This window comes from Diorhabda carinulata, chromosome 7, assembly GCF_026250575.1.
Source record: "Diorhabda carinulata isolate Delta chromosome 7, icDioCari1.1, whole genome shotgun sequence".
NCBI classification, from domain to species: domain Eukaryota; kingdom Metazoa; phylum Arthropoda; class Insecta; order Coleoptera; family Chrysomelidae; genus Diorhabda; species Diorhabda carinulata.
In genome coordinates, this window is record NC_079466.1 from 15,974,973 (window position 1) to 15,999,949 (window position 24,977).

Genomic DNA, 24,977 nt, shown 5'->3' on the forward strand with positions numbered 1-24,977 from the left:
CTAAAACTCAAAAGAGGAGATAGGAATGAGAAAAGAGAGAATTTTTTCTGAGATGTCTCAAACGTTGTACAATAATATGTAATTAGATTCAATAAAATTATATTAATCAAGTCGCCTCAAAAAAAATCACAAAAATATACTTATTTTCCGCTTTTATAACCTTATCGCCCATTAAATTGAAAATAAATGAAATAAATAAATATCAACAACTTCTTAAACATGTTCCGTATCAGGCTCTTTCGCTTACCTTATTTGACCCGCATACATTTGTTCTAATTTTCACTAACGCAATGTGGCCAATACAAGAGTTACCATTTCTGAATCCATCGAGGTTTTTGCATAATTTGTCGTTTAGTGGTTCTTATATTATTTCCTGAATAACTCTAGCCACGTTCAATACCGTAATGGGTCGCCATTTCTCACAATTAGAGAATTTTCCTGTTCTTGGAAATTGGTAATTGTTTTTCTTTCCAGTTTTTTTGTGATTCTCTTATCAATATCAGAATTTATTGTGCAATCGATGAAACATTTTATTGCAAGACTACCTATTAGAGACATTATTGCAAAAAATTTTCTTGTATCGTAATTACTTTGGCAATATTTAATGTTTTTCTACAAATGCTATGAAAATTGACGTATTTCTCATAGCTAATTCAATTTTAAAACCATACATTGCTCACACTGTGAGAAATATTATTTGCCCACACCACATACATTTATATGGCGAATCAACAAAAATCGACGAAAACTTAGTTGGGTATTGTCATAGTTGGCACAATTGTTAAATTATAGAAGTTTCTTAAATTCTTAAGGTAGTTTTCATTTGTGGTTCAATAAAAATCGCAATTTTCACTAAATATTATTTTAGCAGGACATAATTATATCAATTTATAATAAATATTGTGGATACTGACGGTAGTGACGATTTTGATAATACTTCTCCAAAGATATCAAAAAAAGCAGCAAAAGTAACTAGATTTGTTGCCGGAAATTTCAAGAAAAAAATATGAATTAGCATACGAGAAATTTATGGAATGGAGAAGAAATACAAAAATAAAATCTTTTTCGGAAACTGTATTTTGAAGAGTTGACGAAATATTTAAAGGCGTCACAATATTCAAGTACTATCTGGATAAAAAATAACATTGATATATCGGCGTATCAAAAAAAGAAAGTTCAAGTTCGACAATTACGTCCCCAAAAAATCAAACATATTGACAGCAGACTAAATGAAGAGATTTTTAAACGAAGCTCCAGACAAGGAACATCTACTAATAAAAATCTATTTATTTATATATATATTTTTAGAATTTTATTTTATTTTTTTCCTTGAATTGACATAGATTTTTCTAATTAGTTTTTCAGTAGATAGGAAGAATTAAATAATCATTTGAAATTCTATTAGCTCGACAGGGGCATGTCGTAGAGAGGAGTTGTGGAAGTAAAAAATCGATAATTTACAGGATTTAAATTCAGCTTTACTTGTGAAATTAGATAATACGAAAACAAAAAAGCCCAGAACGTTAGCTGTAACCGGAGAATTTTATGAGATATATAAAAAATATTCTGCTCTTCGACCGATTGATTAGCCATAAAAACGTTTCTTTCTAAATTACCAACAAGGAAAATGTACTAGACAGGTAGTTCGCATTAATTAATTCGGTAGTATGACTAAGACAATTGCAATTTTTTTAAAATTAGAAAACTCCCATCTATACACAGGTCACTGCTTCAGACTTCAAACTTCGGCAACAATTTTAGTACATGCCGGAGGGGACATTTTAACCTTAAATCGTACCGTGGCAGAAGGATACGTCGAAGAGTCTATTGAAAATAAAATTGACGTTGCCAATAAAATCACCAACTCCATTGAAAAACCACTCGAACCCTTCACAGAAATGGAGACAGATTAACCCTCAACATCTAAAATTAACATAACAGAAATTTTAATAAAAACAGAAATTTTAATAAAAACAAATGAAGTTCCAGTTTAACTATACAAAATTGTGAAATTTCACAATCAACTACAATTTTAAATAATATTATTTAGCAGTTAAGAGGACACTATAGTATTATTCTGGTTTTACTAATCATAAAAATAGATATGAATTTAATTACTTTTATTCGTTCAATTTGTGCAGTTGTAGAAAAAGTATAGTGTGCAACATGTGGGGAAAGTAATTTTCTCACTCGTGTGTTTGCGGCACAAATTTCCACACTGATGAGAAAAGTTGAACTTTTCCCATTTGTTGTACAATATACTATTTCAGTTCATTTTCATTGAATTCTTCTAGGTGTATTCAATTCAGAAAAACGCTGTACTCATCTTCCATGTCATGACTAAAACGTCAGCAAAATATTCATATGAATAAATCAAAATTTCTGTCAACTCAGTAGAAATAATCGTTATGATTAATATTCCAGAGGTCGGCCTTTTACGAATTGATGATTAATGTTTATATTAACGTTTTTTTGGAATAAGCTATCGGTCTTAAATAGAAGATTCCTGAACATCTTGAGAATGAACGTTTCGGTAAATATAAATCATCATCAGGGCAACAAGCAAATAAAAATATCCTTAATAGACGTCAGGTACAAAATTTGAACATATTTTGATAAAAACTGAAAGTCTAAACGACAAATTTTTATCTGTTCTACAAAAATTATAAAAAAAAGCAGAAGACACCTAAAAACTTCTGAAAAGTTTTAATTGGAACCCAAAGCCTTATATCTGGTAAAGTACCTGGTACTTTACATTGATTTTCTCTGCTCCTACTCTATAAAATTTTCTGGTAAGTCACCACATATTAGTTACATTAATAGAATAAAATATGTAGAAAATATTCCTTTCCATTGGTCTGGCTATTAAATAAGGAGTCTGGTTACGAAAAAGGGTTTTATTATAAGAATGATTCAAAATTCGAATGCTCCCCTTCAATATACTTCCCTCCCCTCGACACACACCTTTTCTTACGTTTTTTCCTTTGATCGAAGCAGTGCTGGAAGTCTTCTTTGGTGAGAGCCTTTAGGAGCTCTGCAGTTTTTTTCTTTACCGCTTCCATCGACTCAATCCAGGTCTCTTTCAAAACAGATCTTTCTCTAACCTTTCAAGGAAATCTGAGCAGACCCGTTGACGCAAAAGCTTTTGGTCAGGAGTCACGTTTTTTGGCACCAACTTCGCACAGACTTTTGTCATGTATAAAATTTTTCTAAACGTTTCTTTATCGGTGTTTAGAGCCTCTGCAATCATCCGGATACTCATTCGACGATCTGCACGAACAATTTGGTTCATTTTGATCCTTGTTTCCAGAGTTGAAACAGTCACATGGCGACCTGGGCGCTGCTCATCTTCAGTGCTCACTCGGCCCTCACTGAAACGCTTATAGCACTCAAAAACACGCGCACGAGAAAGAGAATTGTCCCCATAGGCCTGTTGCAACAATTTATAGCACTCAGTCGGAGTTTTTTTAATTTAATGAGAAATTTGAGATTGATACGTTGCTTGAAAAGAACACGGTCTTGTAAAAAAGTTTTAATGTGAAATGAAGTAAGGGTTGCTAATTTCACCCTCGTATGTATTGAAATTTTAGAAAAAAAAATAAAAACAGAAGGCCCATCTCCTGAATTTTTTCGCACGAATTTAGAAAAACCCTGTATATTCTCATGTTTGAGTAAATACGAGATAGAAATAAATACGTTTTCGTTAAAATTAGCAGACAAAAAGTGGGTTTCATGAACGATTTATCACAATTTACGAAATTCTGAAAAGTGTGTTTGCCAAGTTATTTTTTGTGGACGTACATTTCTCTTGAACTCAACGTTTTCGAGTGAAAATTAACCATGCGAAATTAAAGTTGATGCGAATTAAAACGGAAATGTAATATTGATTATAATAATATGGTCATAGAGAGTTTTCATAAAGTATTGTACATTGTATTTATAGAACGTACAACGTTCATTTTTGAAAAAAATAAAAAACGCAATGAACGTGAATTTATTGAAAAACCTGAATACGAGGGTGGTTCAAATGTTAACGAAAATTTAGCTATAACAAATTTAATTATTAATTTACAGAGCTGAAATTTTTGTCGGGCTTTTTAGCTAGTCTCCGTCACACTTTTGTCAAATCTCCGGAAGCTTTCACATGCTTTTTTCATAAAAAAGCTCTCGGTTTGTTACATAACAAATCACGCACGAAGTATCCTACCTCTGCATTCCTTTCGAATCGCAGTCCGCCAAGTGTCTCTTTTACTGGACCAAATAGGTGGGTGGAGGATTTTCCAATGTTGTTCAACACCCAATTCGTCCAATATTACTATTGTATACCGAAGTGGGTACGGTCTGGCGTTGACTTGCAGCAATGTCACACTACCGATTGGAATATCGCATCATTTTGATCTGTAGACAGATTTCATCGCGTTTTTTAGAAAGTTACTAATGCACGTTCAAAGTTAGTCGTTCAATGAGAAAATCACATCCTCTCATGTTCCAAAACACCTTCCCCGTTGACAGTATAACCTTTGATTTAACTGGCGCGTCATAGTCTTGTTTCCTCCACTCCATGAGTATGATGGTGTGATCTATGATCAGCCACCTGTTCTACCTATTGTGTTGAGTTGATTTAAGTTGTTTAAACTGGTTAATTTGTACTCAAAATTCAAAAGTCTCGGCACCCATCTAGCTGAAAATCCAAATTTACTTACTAGCGTAGTATTTTGAGACTAGGCAACGTTTTGTTCAAGTGGTACAGTAAATTACATTTGTCGTTACTGGACTTGGGAAAATCTCCACTGGATTCAAACAAAATACACCCAGCGCATCCAAAAAGTTAATTTTTGAGTAGGAATCGTCAGGGAAACATTTATTGGTCCTTATTTTTTCAGTAGGAATTAAATTGCTGAGCGATATTTGAAAAATCTTCGTATGGTAGTGCTTCTGGACCTAATTTTCGGATTCAAATAATACGGAAAACTATTTTTCGGTTCCAACAAGATGGTACAATACCACATTATTGTCTTAATGTGATATTGAAGGTGAATTGGAAAATTATTCAATGTAATGGCCAAGTAGATCACCTAATCTTACAACTCTTGATTTTTCCTGTGGGGACATTCAAAAATTCGGGCGTACATTAACCGACGAGACAATTTAGAAGATTCAAAAGAACGAATTAGAAATTAAATGATTAGTAAAGTTTCGAAGACGATAAAAACTTCTGTAAAGTTTACCAACGTCTTAACCTATATCAGATAGTTAACGGGAGCGATTTTCGACAATTCCTGTAAGAAACAGTTTTGGTTTGATTTACTGTTGATGATATGCTGATGACACTGTCTTAATAGCGGAGAACGTAGAAGATCTTCAAAGAATTACAGAAAAAGTAGGGAGAGTCAGCGAGCAGTAAGAATTTAAATAAAACTAAATACGGGGAATAAAAATAAATTGATAAATCTAAAAAACAGCTAAACTAATTAGTCTGCAATATCAAGACTAGATCGAGATAAGAGTCAGGTCCTATTCAATTATAATTACATTGTTGCCAGAGTGTGGTAAACAGAACTGACATAAAGAAAGGGTAAACGATAGAAAAAAGGCTTCCGCACTGAGCTGATTTTTTTCTGCTGAAACCTCTTAATAAATAAAAAAAAATTGCAAATAAATAAGCAAAATGGACGGATATTCCACAGAAGAGTCGTCCTAAAGATCGAGAACTAATGCAAGAAGTGTAATGAAAGACCTAATAAATAATAATGTTCAGAATTGGAGAGAAAAAGCTGTGAACAGGAGAGAATAGAGAAATATTGTGTGGACAATGCAAAATACAGGACTTTAATATATAATATATAAAACTATGTAATATTGCCATTCTTGCCCTAGGCCTGCATGGCCTGTAGAGCATATTAATAAAAATAATACGAGGATGTATTGATATCTAATTACCCTAGGCCAGTTCCATATATAAATAAAATATTGCGAACAACGAACAATAATTATTAGAAGTGTCTGTGTAAAGTTTGACGTCAAAAAAGTAAATCAGAGTTACGCAGTAAATTAAAAGAAAAAAGATGTCCATCGAAATTGTGAAAATAGAAAAATTGGAGAATTTAAAAGGGTTAAGAGATGAGCAGATTTACGAAGATATGCTTAATACATTTGGTGATCAATGTCTTTTGTATGCGACCGTGAAAAATTGAGCTGCAAGCTTCAAAAGAGGTCAATTTTCCATTGAAGATGATGACCGATCGGGAGGGCCAGTTTCTGTGTCAGTCGTCGAAAATATCGATGCAGTTCATGACATGATTTTATCAGACCGTCGAATTGGGCTAAAACGTATATCTGAAGCACTGAATATTTCATACGAACGCGTTCAACATATAATTCACGTCAATTTGGATATGAGAAAAATTGCTGCAAAATGGATCCTCAAATGTTTGAATGTTGACCAAATGCGTGCAAGGATAGAAGCATCGCGTTCGATCTGTGCTCGATTTGAAAACGATGTAGACTTCTTAAACCGAATTGTTACTATAGATAAAATAAAACTTGGGTACATTTCTACAATCCAGAAACAAAGCAACGATCCATGGAATGGCGACACTTTGGTTCTCCAAGACCAAGAAGTTTCGTGTTCAAAAAACTGCTGGAAAAGTTCTTGCTTCAGTTTTTTGAGATTGCCATGGAGTAATCATGATTGATTTTTTGGATAAGGGTGGAACAATAACTGCAGATTACTATTCTACATTACTGACCAATCTACAGGAAAAAAATAAAGAGAAAATATGCGGAAAGCTATCCAAAGGTGTTTTGTTTTTGCAGGACAACGCCCCTGCACACAAATATCATGTTGCCATGCAAAAAATTCGTGATTTAGGGTTTGAATTACTAGAACACCCGCCTTATTCACCATATTTGGCACCGTCCGACTATCATCTCTTTCCTCAATTGAAAAAAAGTTTAAAAGGTAGTAAATTTTCTTCCAACGGGGATGTAATAAAAGCTGTGGAAGTCTGGTTTGCAGAGCAAGAAGAAACATTTTTTTGAAAGGTTTAGAGACGTTGCAGGTTCACTGTAATTAAGAGGAGAATATGTTGAGTAATAAAATATTTTGACATTGAAATTTTGTTTGGTTCTATAATAGGCTAAGAATATTTCAATATATCCTCGTACATGCACTTCTCGAAAGTGCGAGATCAGAATGCACAGTTACAAATTGGAAATAACCACATTAAAAAAGTACAGGAATACAAATATCTAGGGACTTGGATTAATTCGAGAAATGACAGCACTGAAGAGATAAAAGTAAGAATTGAAATTGCTCGCAACGCATTTTATAAAATGAAAAAGTTCTTTCGATGTAAAAACTTGAATAACAAATTGAAAAAGAGAATGATAAAATGTTACATAAACTCGATATTTCTGTACGGAAAGGAGACAACTATTTTAAACAAAGCAATAATAAAAAAAACTGAAAGCCTTTGAAGTTTAGATATTGAGAAGAATGCTACGAATATCATGGACAGATAGAATCGCAAATGAAGGAGTTTTAAGCAAAACGGAACCACAAAGAGAAATTAATGACTACCATAAAAACCCATTTTATTTTCGGACTTATGTCACAAGATACAGATTAAATAAATAGTTTGGCGTGTTTATACAATAAACATTATACGTTTTATAATAACTCCATATACAGGGTGTTTCTATATTCTACCTACAATGGTCTGTCACAGAGAGATCTCAATAAATGATTCATTTTGATACAGAAATACGAACCCTTACGAGGCCTATTTGCTAAGATATAGGGTTCTCAAAATTTTTAATCAAAAACTTTATATAAATCAAGAACGCTTCTGAATTTTTTTTTCAAATTTAGCCTAACCAATATGCTCCTTAATAAAGTAATATTTTGACATAAACAAACTTTGGAAAAATTTAACCAGTGGCCGCTATCAGTTGTCACTTCTATCTCCCTATTCTTTACGCCACTGGAGCAAATAATTTTTCAATTTTGTTAAGTTAAAAAACCAAAAACCTTCTATGTAGCTAAAATGGAAGGTATTGTAGAAATTTGCCTCAAAACAAAAGTTGCACGTAATTAATTTACAAATTAATTCATTATTCATTTAATTTCGAATAATGATTAATCGTGAGGATTTGAAAACAAATAAAAATTATGATTTTTTATGATTATTACAACAATAGACAAAATTTTGTTATTGAAAAACGTGTCTTTGGGAATAAATCTGGATGGGATTGGATGATTTCTGCCGCAGATTGAATTCTAGCTATTAGATCTTGTTCAGATTCGATAATTGTTTTGTACACTAAGGACTTCATCGATGGGATTTAAGTCAGGCGAGAGAAAATATTGAATAATATTTTTGAAAAGCCATTTTCAAGTACTCGAACTATAGGTCGCGCTTTAAGAACAAGTGTTACATATCCATCCATCCATTCATACAAATTGGCGAGTGCTTAAGCATTAAAACCTAGAGATTCTTAGGTACGTATGGAATTTACAAACTGGTATTCACAAAAGTGTAGCGAAAATCGAAATTTTCCAAAATATGTATTGTATACCGACGGAGTTAGATTTACTAGAAAAGAATCTCAACTCTAAAAATAGACACGTTTGGGATGAAGAAAATCCGTACTTTGTTCGTGAAACTGGATTTCAGCATAAATATTCGGTTAATGTGTGGGTGGTTATGGTTGGAAATTGCTTAATCGGGTATTTTACCAAATAAATTAAATGGAGCAATTTATACGCGTTTTCTGTAAGAAATGTTGGATGTATTGTTGGAGAATGTACCATTTAAATATTAGAAAACACACATGTGGTTTCAATACGATGGGGCATCTGTTCATTTTGCAGCAGCGGCAAGAAATTACTTAAGCAAACGTTTCAGAAAAAAATGGAGGCGGGATGGACCCGATTGTTGGCCACCAGGATCACCGGACTTAAATCCTATCCTATTTTTTTATATGGGGCTAAATGAAGTCCTTAGTGTACGAAATAATAATCGAATCTGAACAAGATCTAATAACTAGAATTTAAGCTGCAGCAGAAATCATTCAATCCCATCCAGATTTATTCTCAAAGGCACACAAACAAAATTTGTATTTGTTTTGTACTATTTACGATTAATCATTATTCGAAATTAAATGAATAATTAATTAATTTGTAAATTACTTACGTGCTTGCAGACTTTTGTTTAGAGGCAAGTTTCTACAACACCGTTCATTTTAGCATATATATATATATATATATATATATATATATATATATATATATATATATATATATATATGTAGGGCGCGGAAATCATCCCTTCACATAGTAAATCTATCAATATTTGTTTTTTTTATTCGTGTTTGACCATGAAAAAGATAAAATTCCATGAAGTTTTTTGTATTGCTGTTTATTGATTGATATTCTATCAATACACGCCCCTGCTAACATTTTTTAGAAAAAAACTGTGTCTTAAGAGTGAAATAAATATTTAGTAAGAAAATTAAAGTATTTAAATTACTCTGTTTTTTATCTGAACGGCCCGGAATTATTGTTTCAATTAAAGATCGTTTCTGTATTCAAATAGTGTACGACATAAAAATAAATCTGCCAAAATAAGTAACGCGAAAAATATCTCGACGTGTTTAAAAATAAGTGCACCGAGTGTAAACTGTGTGACTTACATGTTGAATAATTTTAGAATATGTAGACGGGATTTTGGGATGTAAAAAATAATATTATTTTTCTACGTACGTTTTTTTCATTTATTTGCATTTATAAAGAATGTAATTTCTGAATCGTTCAAAAATCGTTAAAAAAAGTGCACACCATAAGATGTTGTTGAATCGGCAACTGCAGCAACTGTGAATCTTCTCCCTGAGAAATCCATGGAACAATATTTAAAGGAATATAATTCTTTTACGGAGTGGCGTACTAAAAAAGGTATAAACAGCTCCACAGGAAGAGTATTACTAGCTTACTTTGAAACTAAATCTAAAATGTGGAAGTCTTCAACACTTTGGTCGACTCATTCAAAACTGAAAGGCCCTAATAGTAAATAACGACGTAGACATCGGTAAATACTCGAAATTCACTGCATAATTGAAAAATGAGTAAGTTGGCTATAGACCTAAAAAATTTAAAACATTTGCCCGTGAAGAAACTAAGTTTCTGCGGTTGCAAGCTCCAGACGATCATTGCAATTGCGGGAGCTCTGCCGAGGAAGCAATTATATAAAATAAAGTGTAACGATAATAATAATACCGGAAATGTTTCAATTATCACAGTACCTGATACAAAAACTCATTTTCCACGGTGAAATATGAACTTGGTAAACATTTATAAAAAATATAAAAACGAATGTCAAAACAGATCATTTCTTTTTGCAATAATCAAATGGAAAACGCAAAACCCAAGTTGCAGGTTTCAATACCTTTTCAAAAATTCCCTCGCTTATCGCAACATATTTGAATTTACCTAATCCAAAAAACTATACTGGTCATACATCTCGACGCTCTTCGGCGTCTCTTTTAGTGGATTCCGGTGATGATAAAATTCAACTAAAGACGCACGGTGGGTGGAAATCCAACACAGTTGCGGAGGGTTACGTAGACGACTCAATAAAAAACAAAATGGATTCCGCAGTATACTGAGTTCCATTCAGTATATTCCTCAAGACACAGGAACTTCGTCAAGGAAGCATGCAGAATTCAAATCTTGAAAAATATATCTACTAAGAATGAAAAACCATCAGTTAGCAAAAGAGATCTGAATACTGTCAAGAGTTTGAGGAGGAAAATTGTTTCTATTTGGAAGCAGATAAAGGTTGTTATAATGGACAAGAATGGACTATTACGAGAGAGTGGACAACTTTATCGAAACAGGACCATACATCAAAATCTCAAAGAATCCACTGAATAAAATGATCACAGATGTGAAAGAAACACTTGAAAATTGTAAGAACCTTGTCACCGGTACCTTCAAGCGTAAGTTATCCGTAATTAACCCAACATTGTCAAATCTCTATTGCCTTCTCAAAATCACAAACCTGGGAAGGCAATGAGACCTATGGTTTCAACAATTTGTACACCTAGTTATAATATTTCCAGGAGGTCAACGATGGAGTTTGAAAACCTACCCAGCAAACCTGAGAGTTTTTCAGTGAAGAATTCGTTAGAGTTTATCAACAAAGTGACGACTATATAAATTGAAGATGGGGAAATTTTTATCTCCTTTGATGTAAGTTCATTATTTCCCAGCTCGCCGATCCCGCAGACCTTCATGTACCTTGAGGACTTACTAAGATCTAATAATTTGGGAGCTGATAGATGATAGATGATAGAAGAATATTTACAGTTAACAAAAGTATCTATGGAACAAAACTATTTTCAGTACAACAACGAATTCTACAAGCAAGATGAAGGAACAGCAATGGGAAACTGCCTATCACCGTTCATAGTTGATCTGTTCATGAGTAAATTTGTGAAGCAAATCAGTCAAATATTCAGTATTTTTCCAGGGTATGGTGCAGGTATGTGGATGATATTGTCGCCATATTCAATACGAAGAAGACGAATTCATTTTGGAACTCAACTCAAAATATCCATCTATAAAGTTCACCTATGAATAGAAAATAATGGATTTTTGAATACTTTAGTAATTAGGAATAGTAATAGGTAAGAATTTGATGTATTTAGGAAAAACACCACTACATACAGGTATATCCCGGCTAATTATTTTCATTGTTTCCAACATAAGATGGCCAGTCTCCATTTCCTGGTACATCAGTTAACCCACTTTCCACTCACCATCGGGAGATACAATAAAGAAAAGTCCTTTTCATTGAGAATCTAGAAAATCAGCTATTGCCGATCACGCTGCCAGTCACAATCATGACATAAATATTAATAATGTAAAATTGTTAGCTTAAATAGGGACAAAGGGCCAATTCCTTACAGCCCATTCTATAATTTAGTAGTCAAAGAATGAATATGAATATTCCCGCCAAGGAGATTTTTCCCGCTGGAATTAATTTTCGCGGTAGAAAATTTATTGGTGGGATAATTTAGTACAAAACAGGTAAGTCAAGTTATCAGATTTTAGTTTACCTTCAGCCTCTGATGACGATCACAGATTAAAGTGTAATCACAGTAATTATGTCACAATCTTTAGCCTCTTTTCCCAACTTCTGTCCAATTCTAATAACACCAATTTTACGATTTCAGATTATCATATTAACATATTGTATATGCGACAAATCAGGTGAAAATTTATACATAGTGGTTAATTAAAAGCAAAATAAAATGACACACACGCAAAATTTCAAGGTGAATATTACAAAACAGCAAAATCCACAGAAAATTTCCTGTTAAGTTGCGTTCACACTTACAGAAATTCGTAAACACACACGAATTATTATATACGCGATTGAGAGAACTCTATAAAAAATTGATTTCATTAATTAGACACAAAAACGAAAATAGCTGTGTTGGTATAAGTTTATTTTTGTGCTAGTTACAATAACAAAGCTCATTATTGAACATTTTTTTAAATTAATTTCAATACATGCAAGAATACCGCGTTATCAGAGTGGGATTTTTACGTTTACATAGTGCCGCTAGGTAACACAATTTCGATGGATATCTTTTTTCTTTTAATTTATTGCGTAGCTCTGGTTTACTTTTTTGACGTCAAACTTTACACTGACACTTCTAATAAGTTATTGTTCGTTGCTATGGTAACGCAATATTTTGTTTATGCATGGAACTGGTCTAGGCTAGCTAGATATCAATACATCCTTGTATCTTACAAGTTTTCTCCAACTTGATTCGTCCATCTTATTCTAAGCTTTCTTGAGGAGCGCATGTACTCGTCGAGGTTCCTGTCCCATGCGAGTCCCCATTCTGGGCATTTTGCTTAGCCATTGCACGCGTTTGGCTCTCAAGTCTCTATGAGTACTCGTACAGTGAGTTTACATCATCGTTACGTAAGATTCTCCACCACACCACCAAAGATTCACCGTAGCACCTTGTTTCAAAAGCTCTTAGTGCTTTTTCCCGTTTTTTTGCGGAAAAAAGTTCATTGGTGGGGAGCTTAAAATAATTGGGTAGGTTAGGTTAGGTAAGTTTTAGTATAACTTCAGTGTCTGAAGACGATAACTTACTTATCGAAACGCGCATTAGACAGTTTATTTGTGAGTGTTGGTATAGTGGTAATAAAAAATTTTTCAGTATTATGCATCAAATAGAAATTTCTCATAAAACTTCATCATAACAAATCTTGGATGGGCCTACTCGAAAACCCACTATTAAGCTACCTTTCGTTCCAAAATGGCGCTTTTCCAAATTGTCTCAAGACGACAATAATTATATCTTTGCATAAAGGAGAAAATAAAGATCAAGTTTCGAAGTATCGCCATATTGCACTCCCACATTATCTAATGTCATTGAAAGATTGATTAGACTTAGGCTCGATACTGTACAATGCAAAAAAATGCGCAATCATTTCGCGTTTCGCAAAAATTTGAAGGCATATTTACTAGGAAGTGCCTTCGATGCTCTTGTCTACAAATTTTAAACAACGTTTTGACAATATAATATTCTTCTCATGGGTGGTGTTGGAAAATGTAGGTATCATGTAGAATACAACCCATTTAACTTTTAGAATGGTGATATTTTTTAAAGGGTGATTCTTGGTGATTTATAATTTAGGTTTGGTCTCTATTATCAATAAAACTCATGGATATCGATTTCGAAAAAAAATTTAAAAAACTCGACTTTGAATAACTTTTTTAATATACAGTGTATCGATGGAGACTTTGAAGACTTCATTTCTACTGTTGTACCCAAGATCACTACGAAAATTAGGCTCTGAAAGAATTTTCCTTATTTGTAATGTCTATTTTGACCTCACTAATATCTTACAATGTTGTATCTTATCAGTTTGAAACTGTAATAGACCATAATATAAACCGTTGAGACACTAATATTAACTGACATAAATAGTGTACTGCACTAGAAAGTCATTAAAAGATAATATACGTGGTTTAATAATGTTGCGGCAGACATATCACATAACCTTTGGAGGCGGTTGTTAAACTTGGAATTACATTAAGATGTAAGAGTAATTTTATGAAATAGTTTTTCTCATCATACCATCACTTTTTTATAAACACTTTTATTTACAACGACTTTTACAAGAAAATCGAAAATACACACAATTAACAATATATCCAAACTAAGACTAAAGTCAGACTGAGTAGTATAATTTTGGTTTGGTTAATTTATGTAAAAAACATTAATGACTCGACATCGAATGTTCTATTGAAAGTTTTGTCTAACCATAGTTCTTTCACTTCGATAATTAGACAAAATTAGAGATAACTTGTCAAAGAAACAGTCCGCGGGCCGTTTCCGGCCCCTGGGCCGAATTAATAAGGCCGGCGATCACAATGTGTCACAGAAAGAAGAATCATGTTTTTTAGAGCTTTTAGACTTCATTCGATTCCTCTACGGATGTTTTAAATACTCTTACTCTCAAGTCTACGGATAAGTAATATAAAACGAGTGCGTCGGCGCGACATGAGTCAGTTGAGTCGAGTTATCGAAGCGATACGGTTGGGGAAGGATTTTAATTGTCCTGAGAAATAGTTATTGTGAAGGTGTTGTGCATTTGTTTATGTCGTGCGCGTGCGATATCCATAATTGTTGTCTCGAGTTCCATAATTGTTACGATTTTGGCATAATGTCACATAGACGCAAAGTTGATAGTGAGTGCAGAGTTTTTCTGTCTAAATGAGAAATTGCATATTTTTTCATAGAATGGTGTAAGGAGTGGAGAGTAAGGAGTTTTATTTGAGAAGACACTATGTACGAGTCATAAGTCAAAATTCGATTGTTACACTGACAAAATAAGAATCGACACATTGTCATCTTCAAAATCTAAACAAGGTCAACAATCGATGTTAACTGAAGCTAATACAAAGAGCGAAGATGCCCTGACACTAAGATTTATTATTGCATTAGAAATCGCGAAAAGATCAATAGTCCGGGAGCCGGCAATCTCAAAAGACCCGTGATTGCGGAATTGCAAAATTTTTATTTAAATCGACAGCTATTAGACAAAATGCACTCGGTAAGCGTCGATTTATTTGGCCGGAAATATGAAAAAAAAAATAATTATTTAAAAAAAAGCAAAAATGTTTTCCCATCATCACGGATTTCGATAAAAAACGGTCTATTTGATAGAAAATTTTGTGAATGAATGAAAAAAATCGGCTTGCCAATTTTTTCCAGCCCGGCTTATCTATTTAAAATGTATGATAAGATTTTCCGATCATTCCGGAAAACTGTTTTATTTTAATTTGCTAATTTTTATGTAAATTTTGAAAATATCGTGGTATGCGTGCCTAAAAACGGCCGGAAATATCACGTATACCAGTTTCATTATTCACAGGTTGTGATTATACAGCGGCTTTTATTCGCAAAGGAAAAATAAAACCATACAATTTATTGATACCTAATGAAGAGTATCAAAATATTTTCGAGCATTTAACGGATCTACAAGACATCAATAATAAAGAAAAAACAGATATAATACAAAAATTTACGAATGAAATGTACAATGTACAAAATAGTGATGTAAATGCTGCAAGATTTGAATTATTTTTCTTTGTTCTTTGAAAATACAAGTGACAAAGATGAATTTTATAAATCCATGATGAATTTTAATTCTAGTAACATTCCGCCGTGCTGGAAAGCTTTATCACAAAAAAATTCACGCTCAATATTCGTAAATAAAATGTGGTAAAATGTTAAGGAACCAAAATGCATTTCATATGATCCCACCGAATGTGGATGGCAATTCACGGAAAATCATAAACTAGAACCATTGTGGTATAACGGCCCAGCGGCACAACTAAAAGTTGAAGAAATTCTGAGTTAACATGAAAATAATGACGAATCAGAGGATGAAAAACATTATAATTGTGATGATGATAGTTTAGATGAATGATAATAATTGTTCTGCTTTAGTATAAACAATTGTTTATTGTATTATCTTAAATTAATAAATTGATTACGATATTTTAATAAACTGAAATGAAAATGAACTCGAAAAAAAATTTCCTATATTTCCTTCGATTCTGTTTATCCTTTTACAACTTTAAATTTAAGATATAAATAACATTTTTTATTGTTATGTAGGTAAGCCGTTTTATGTCATTAATTCACGAAATTTCCTATCGAAACCCGCGCGATGACAGGAAAACATTTATGCTTTTTTTTAATCATTTATTTTCGGCCAAATAAATCGACGCTTACCGATTGCATTTTGTTCTTCTAATTAATAGCTGTCGATTTACATAATTTACCGGACTATAACTTATTTATTTTATTATTAATAATAATAAGTTTTTCTTATTTTTTCGTTATCTGTATGTAATAAATCGGAAGGGAAACCAATAGAAATGAAAAGAAAATAGCTGAGGAACTAACAAAAATCAGGTAATAAAAGTAATTAGATAGAGAATGAAACGCACCTGAAAAATATAATAAATATGGAATTCATGGAATTCATAAAGTATTGGGTAATGAGCTGTAAACTAATACATGGATTAGAAGGATTTAAAGGAACGAAACATGCCAGAAGACTGGAAAATCGGGGAAATCGTTACAACAGTGCCAAAACTATAGGCTGTACTTATAACTTAACCTCGTACCATATAATATCCTATCACCAAATATTTTTATATCCAGTCAGTTTTGACTACAGCCTATTTTATAAAAATTTTTTAATTTGCAGCTGTTTCATTGTGTGAACGCACCTTTTACAGAAAGAATAAAATACTTACAATCGTAGTCGTAGTATTATTTTTTTGAAGATACACACCTTTATCAGTTAATGGAAAATTTTCAGGAATTTTCGCGTCCTGAAATAGTTGTCCTACAAATAAAAAAAATAAATTATGGTAAGATGGAAATATTTAAAGTATTATTCTGCAAAGCAAAAAAAATATTAGTGTGTACAATTGATTTTATAATGAAATTGTGTTTTCCAAATCGAATTTTCCGACTTTTCTTTTTTTATCTTTCGCAGAAAATGTACCGCTCGACTGTAATAAATCATAATCGCGCATATAGGAAGAAACTTTTTCAAGCAATTTTAAGCTTAAAAAATTTTCCAAAAACTTTGCAATCGACCTCTATGAGCAAAAAATATACAATATTGAGAGAGAGAGAGAGAGAGAGAGAGAGAGAGAGAGAGAGAGAGAGAAATGCTTTATAGTCAAAAAATTGTTACAATTTGTAGACAAAAGCTGGTAAAAACATAAAAATAACTAAAGATAAAACCATAATGAGTAACTAAATTATAGGTAATAATTAGTAAATAAGTCCAGCACGACCAGAATTAAATATTATTATTATTAGAATAGAAGTCGCTTACAGAGTAGAAGTCACTTTCCAGTAAATATGCCCACAAATTATTTCGAAATCCAGGGAAAGATGATATCGATTTGATTTCAATTGGCAAGTGATTGTGCATTTTTTTGCATTGTAAAATATTGAGCCATTAATTAATTCTGAGCGTAGAGTAGGTAGGTACGATCTTTCTGAAATTGGATAAGTGTGCAAACGGATTCAAAGATGAATAAGGAAAGGAGAGTTCTTAATCTTTTGAAGAAGACCCTGTTTAGTCCAAGTAAATATCTAACAGCTCTCTTTTGTAGTTTGAAGATTCACTGAAATTTAGTCGCACCACACGAACCCCAAATGGAAAGAGCATATCGGAGATGCGACTCAATAGGGGCAGAATAAACTGTGGATAAGTTCAGTTCTTTGAAAAACTGATATCAGCGCAAAACAGGAGGAACTCAATTTTTTAGATGAGGCGGCAATACGTAACTCCCGTTTCAAGGAATTGTCTACAACAAGCCCTAAGAATTTTACAGGTTCAACGACGTCAATGGTGGTGTTATTTAATAAAAAAGGCTGCAATGTATGATATACAAAACTTTTTAGAAACGTTGTGACACAGAAGATTAGAATCGGGGTGGTTAGGTCATTAGATAACTAGTATCGTCTGCAAATAGACATATTTCACCACTGATGTCTAAATAGGCGATGTCGTTTATAAACAGAAGAAACCAAATAGGGCCTAATACTGAGCCTTGAGGCACTCCACATTCTTTTGGCTTGCAAGATGACATCGTTGTATCAAGCCTTACAAGCTGACTTCTGTTGGTAAGGTAAGACTTAAACAATGCGAGAGGTGTTCCCTTGAAATCGTAGTACTGCAATTTGTTGATTAAAATATTATGATTAACACAATCGAAAGCCTTGGAAAAATCACAGAAAATTGTTGCAGTGGAGTGATGGCTGTTTAGGCTGTAGTAGACATTATTTGGGGAGGACAAAGATAGCATCATTTGTGCATTTATTACCAAAAAACCAAGTGACGTGGTAGATGATTAATGGTATTGATTCTCTAGCATCTCCGTACTCGCGCGCATTTATGTGGGTTTCACCGAAATTTTTCCGTTTGAAAGTGATTCTCAAACGTTTATATTTATTTTGAAAACACTCTGTAGATACAGATATTTGAATAAGCCATTAAAACATTCAAAAGATCGTCCATGATATAAACTTTTGGATATATTCCATTGATTATAAATATCCACTTTGTAGAAACAAACACCAAATGGCACAGTCATAGATTATTTCGAAATTGATTTACCTCTGGTCCTGTCATCGAATAATTGAAGATACTAGTCTCGATTATACGGACCGCTTGTTCTATTCTGTAGTTAATCGGACTTGTAATTAGGCTAGTCACTTAGAGCCTTTGTAACGAGTTTAACTATTTATTGTTAGATTATAATTTTCGAGTTTGTTTCATCTTAAGCTCGTTTATTATTACCATAGTCAATTTAGTCGAGACGGGTTTCATTTTATCAATGTTAGTCCCGGTGTGCCAGCTCTATTACTGAAAATCGTTCGGAAGTTTGAAGTGCTTTTATTAATTTTTTTTAGCAGAAGCTTTGAACATCTTCTAGTTACACAATTTGTAATTTAAATAGCGAGATTATGAATAAAAATCGATACGTTGACTGTAGAGGTGGTTGAGAAGATTTACCAAAGTTTTTTAGTATCATTTTAAGACTGGACCCGATTTTTTTTGACGGTAAACTAGAAAATTATTAATAACAACGTCTGTTTGTGTATATAATAGTAGATTTCACAAAATTATTCATATTGTGTTTATAGTCGTTCTATTTTTACTTATTTTTTTGTTTCTTAAATTGAGAAGTGTTTGAGAACGGCGTAGGACGCTTATCATTTTAAGGGGATACCTAATTTCAAAATATTAAGGGAATTCAAGAAAAAATTAAAATTTAGTTGAGGAAGCAATTGTGAAAGTCTATTTGTGGGTTTAATTATGAACAGGTTAGTGAATTTAATTTATTTAGCATTATATGGTTAAGTTGAGTCGGCCTACTGAAGGTGATGATGACCAAATCAAAGTCATAATTGAAGAGGATCGTTGGGCTAGTTAAGAAGCTTGATATTTGGGACCTCAGGAATTGAAAGAAATTCATTTAACACAAATAATCAACATTTTCGATATTCACCTATAACTAAATGGAACCGACTCTTTCTTAAAAAAAAATTAACACTGATGATGAAAAATTAGTCCTGTACAGTAACATACTCGTAGTTCGTAAACGATCATGGAGCAAACACGATGAACCAGCACAAACAAAGATGAAAAACAAAAAAAAGCTTATGCAGTCAGTTTGATGGGATAACAAAGATTTTGTGTTTATTGAGCTGCTTTCAAGGAACCAAACGATGAATTCTGATGTTTACTATCAACAATTAATGGAACTGGATGAAGCAATCAAAGAAAATCGATCAATTCGGAAAGGTTTAGTGTCCCACCATGATAATGCAAGGTCTCACATATCTTTGGAAAACTATTGAAGCTTATCTGGGAAGTGATCTGATCACCATTTATTTCGAAGTTGCAAAATTCTTTTAATGGTCAAACTTTCACCAATGACGATTACCTTCAATCGCACCTGGTTCAGTTTTTTGCTAATAAGGACCAGGAATTTGATGAGCGCGGAATCATGAAGCTGAAAGAAAGATGGCAAAAGGTCATTGAACAAAGTGGAAAATATATAAAAAACTACCTTTGTTAAAAAAAAGTAGTTTATATTACAAAACCGAAATTTCTTTGTAGCCAACCAATATATAAATGTAAGAAATGTTACACCACTTTCAGGACATACTATATAGAAGTGAAGCAATGTTAACAGTGAAAAATTTGATTGATATTTCTAGAAATTATTTATTACTGTCATCACGCATTGCTTATATTTATGATACATTTAATCTTAGTTCAAATAGACCAACTTTTATCTTTGGTTTTTTATGTCCTGTTTATGAATACATATTATAAAGCCAAGATATTATTGAGGTTAGTAATGTGTCATCAATTGCTATGATATTTATCACACCTCATACAATAAGAAAGTTGATAACATCCTACTCGCGAGGTTAGATACGTTGTTCAATTTGTTACCTCAATTTTCTTTTACCTATAATTTGGACGTTGTATATAGTTCAATTATTCATGGAATAGATAAAACTTAGTTACCTATCCCAGCAGACAAATATATTCTAGGTTAGAACTCGAATGGTTTTCGTTATCTGTTTTATGTTATCTGGAGAATACTGCGGCCCTAAGTACATCAAGAGCTGCTTTAAAAATATTAATTTTGTTGTTTAAATAATAAGTAGCTGTTGCTCGCTGTTTTGCTAGCACGGTTTCGTATAGTTCTCAGGGACAGTAACATGACGTAAACTTTATGAATTTGTTTTGTTTTTCGGAAGCTTCGGTTCAAAATCGTGGAATATGTTCAAAAACTGGTGTTTAAAAATTTTTTATCTACTTAAACTTCAATTTTTTGCAGTAAAATTATGTAGCTTATTATATGTCTTGTCTATTGACATTTTTTCGCAAAGTTTAGTATATTTTGTAAAAAAATATTAGTGATAGAAATCCGTGTGTTTTTCTAACTGCAGTTTCCTCTACAATAAAATATAAATTGTTTATTTCAACATTACTCATCTTAAAATGTTCATATACCAATATTTGCTGATAGACGACGTTCAGTCTAAAGTAAATAATAGTGAGATTATTTTCGGATACGATATTTCGAAAACTTCGTTTGTTTGTGTCAACAGTGACGAATGATTCAAGAGATACTTTTATGAAATCCATAGATGAAGAATAATATTCTATGGAAATAACATATAAATTTTTTCTGGAAAACCTGTTCCTTCAACCTTATTTGAATCAAACTGAACGTTTTATTTTCATATTTTCCTTTATTATAAAAGAATATCCACTTATAATATAATAAATTAAATTATATTCAATTGTTATTTACTAGAAACTGAGTTTAAATTGAATACAAACGATCCGAAAAAATTTGAATTTGCAGCTCAAATTGACAGCATTTTTGACATTAAAAACTATGCAATTATTGTTTATTGTGAAATGCTTAAAATTGAGTGGAAAACAAAATTATATAAATAATATTATATACGAGAGTTGTCTGAAGAGTTTCCGATCTCAAGCTATAGATGTCAGCACTATCAATATATATAGGAAAATATATTTTCCTACGACCACAAATGAAAATGATAGATTGCACACTCATTTTTACCTAACAAAGTAGCTTATTTCACACATGTACCAAAAAATAACAAAACATACATGTATTGAAATTCTTCTTTTTCTTATTTTATGTATGGTCTCGAACGATAGAGGGAATACGCGAATACAATATGAATCTGACTAGGTGCCGAAAGACAAAAGGCCAAATTTAAGAAGACTGAAGAAATTGACAATATGATTTGTTAAGGTTATATTATTTTTAACAAAATTTCAGTGGATTTTGTAATGTTGCAATATTGGTGGTATCCCTAACATATGTGTTTGTTGTTATAATAACAATTTTACATTTAACTTTTATAACGTCTCAGAAAAAAAGTGAAACCAAATCATTAACAATTATTTAGTTCTTGTTAGGTACCTGATACAGTTACAGAAAATTTATTGTTCTTTTTTTTCTTTTTCTGTTCTTTAATCATAGAATATGCCATATTCATTCTTTTATGAAAAAATATTTTGTAGGATTTTTTAACTTTTCAGAATACGTGTTTATATACTTTTCACCTCATGCGTCGCAATGCTTTCCAACACATGTGTGATATTGCTTAATTGACTTTCTTATTTAAAAAATACGATTTGTGTAGAATTTTTTACGTGGTCGTAGTAAAAATAGTGTACACAACTCGTTGGAAAGTGTATTTTGTAGTCATCGCTACGCAGCCTGTGCAAAACAGTAACTATTGCGAAATGTATCACTTTCCAAACTCGATATGTAATATACTGTTGCACATGCGTTGAGAGATTCTCGCTCAAAATTCGGCGATTTTTGGGACGTTCGACAATCGTATAAGTGAGTTGCTATGAAGATTTTTTTCTTTATGATTTTGTCAATACGTCCAACCAAATGTAAAAGTGATTAGTCATCGTATAAGGAGATTATGCACCATAACTTATGACCGTATAAATTTGGGCAGATGAATTCAAACGTGGCTGTGTCTGAATGGACAAAAACCGCAACAACTAGCGAAAAAAATCACCAAATGGCACTGAACCTTCGTCGGAGAGAGGTTAGAGAGATAGAAGAGGTTATCGGCTTTTCATAGAACGCATTTGCCATATACTGACTGGAGAATTATGCATGCGTAGGTTATCCACGCGTTGGGTGCGCGATTGTTCACTTTGGATCAAAATCGTATTCGAATGAACATTTTCCAAACCTCTTTGACGTAGTTTAAGCCAAATGAGTAGGATTGTTTGCGTCGATTTTTAATTGTATTTATAACCTGGATCCACCACTATACTGAAGTGAAAAAAAATCAGGACATCATATTTTTAGGAACGAACCTACTCCGAAAAAAAACAAAGACATTTTATCGGTCGAAAAATTAATGGCGACCATTTTCTAGGATAGTCATGGGATTGTGTCCATCGTCTATATTAATAAAGGAGAGTATTACGCAGTATTACATGATACGTATTACGATCCATGAGTTCTTAGTCATTTACAAGAATGGCCCGACTGACTCGACTGTTATTGTTGGCTTTAAGCTGGATCCACACTATAAAGTCGATTACGGTTAGTTCGCGGTTCGATCTTGGTCTGGTGAAATATTAGATGAAAAATAATGTGGACATTCATTATATCCGTAAAAGTAAAGTTCCAGTCGAATCCAATTCCAATCGCGATCAGAAATTTATTTTCTTTATCAAGATTAAAAGATATAACACCTAATTCTTCAATCGAAACGTTCAAAGACATTCTTCGGCCGCGTATATCAAATACTTTAATTTCTTATTTCTTAGACCCTTTGATATATTAATGCTTCTAAATGTTCTTGATTTTAGGTCTCTTCTATTTCATTTTTGAGAGATTGATAAAAAATTATTAAGAAAAACTAATTTTACAACAGAAGAGACCAAGAAACCAAGAACATTTTAAAGTATTAATGATGTCAAATACTTTATACATCAGACTTCTATTATTGACGGTTCAAAACTAAATCCTGAACGAAGTCAAATTATCGAATGTGAATGTGATTGGAATTCACCAGACCGAAATCGGATGGCGAACAAATAATCGACCTTATAGTATAGATCCAGCTTTACTCTGCTGAAGAGAACCCGTGTTTCGTGCGTGGCTGTAGGATGAAGTAGGGCAATAATCTTAATCCCACATATATTTATATTTGAACTTAATATTCTTTTAGCTCCATACACTTTTCCCAGCGATGTTCTATAAGTTCAATACACTTTATAATAAGAATCGTCAAGCTCCTCAAAATAGCCATTAACTACAGATATCACCTCTTCATTGTTGGAAAATCTTTGACCACAGAACTATTTTTTCACCTCTGGGAACAGAAAATAATTCGAAGGAGCTAAATCTGGCGAATAGAGTGCATGGGGTAGTAGGTTAATTTATTAATTTTGACCATTTGCAATAACGGATATGTGAGATGGTGCAATGTCTTGATGAAGCAACACTTTCTTCATACTCAAATGCGGCCGTTTTATTTCTTCATTCAAATGTTGCAATAAGTTCAAATAATACTCGTCATTGATAGTTTTTCAAGATAGTCAATAAAAAAAACGGACGCGATGACCTTGCCTGCAGATGGAGCTTTCTTTCGAGCAGGTTCTCCCTTTTCGGTCCATTGTTTTGATTGTTATTTTGTTTCGGGAGTGAAGTGATAGGCCCACGTGTCATACATGGTTATAAAACGGCATAAAAATTCGGCTTTATTTCTATGAAACATTTTCACGACGCTGTTTTTGTTTCATTGTAAGCAACGCGGCACCCATGTACAAATTTTCAGTTAATATGCGACGTACCACACTTTTTGAAATGCCCACTATGTCTGCTAGCTCGCGCACTTTAGTTGATAATCATCCAATACCGCTTTGTGATTTTTCTTCAACATTTCTAAGGTCGTCACCTCATTTGGTCGATCACTGTGATGCTGGTCTTCGCAGGTCGTACGGCCTCGTTTAAACTCTGCTTATACTCAATACTTTACTGTTGATAACGAAGTTTCAGTCTCACCTAGAGTCGAATCTAGTTCAACTTTTATATTGGTTGGGCTAAGGCCTTTCGAATGAAAGTATTGTATCACATAATGATTATTTCCATATTTACAAATTCATTGAAAACGTTCACTATCGATGGCTGTCAAATAAATATTAAACCACGTGGCGTCTTCAAACTTGAAACATGTTCTGTATAGATTGTGGTATTTTTCAATCAACTACCGCCATCTCTAGGTCAGACCAGGTACTCCTGGGA

General features: G+C 32.8%; 1 protein-coding gene across 2 annotated transcripts in view; it reads right to left on the reverse strand.

Moving 5' to 3' along the window:
- Positions 1-24,977, reverse strand: part of LOC130896715 (calcium uniporter protein, mitochondrial) — a 183,023-nt gene that overhangs the window by 127,259 nt on the left and 30,787 nt on the right. The window contains exon 3 of one of the 2 annotated variants that reach the window (XM_057804988.1): positions 16,901-16,954. The exons of the other annotated variant lie outside the window; for it this stretch is intronic. Within the exon in view, the coding sequence (XP_057660971.1) occupies positions 16,901-16,954 (54 nt within the window). The remainder of the gene's footprint in view (positions 1-16,900; positions 16,955-24,977) is intronic. 2 annotated transcript variants of the gene reach the window in all.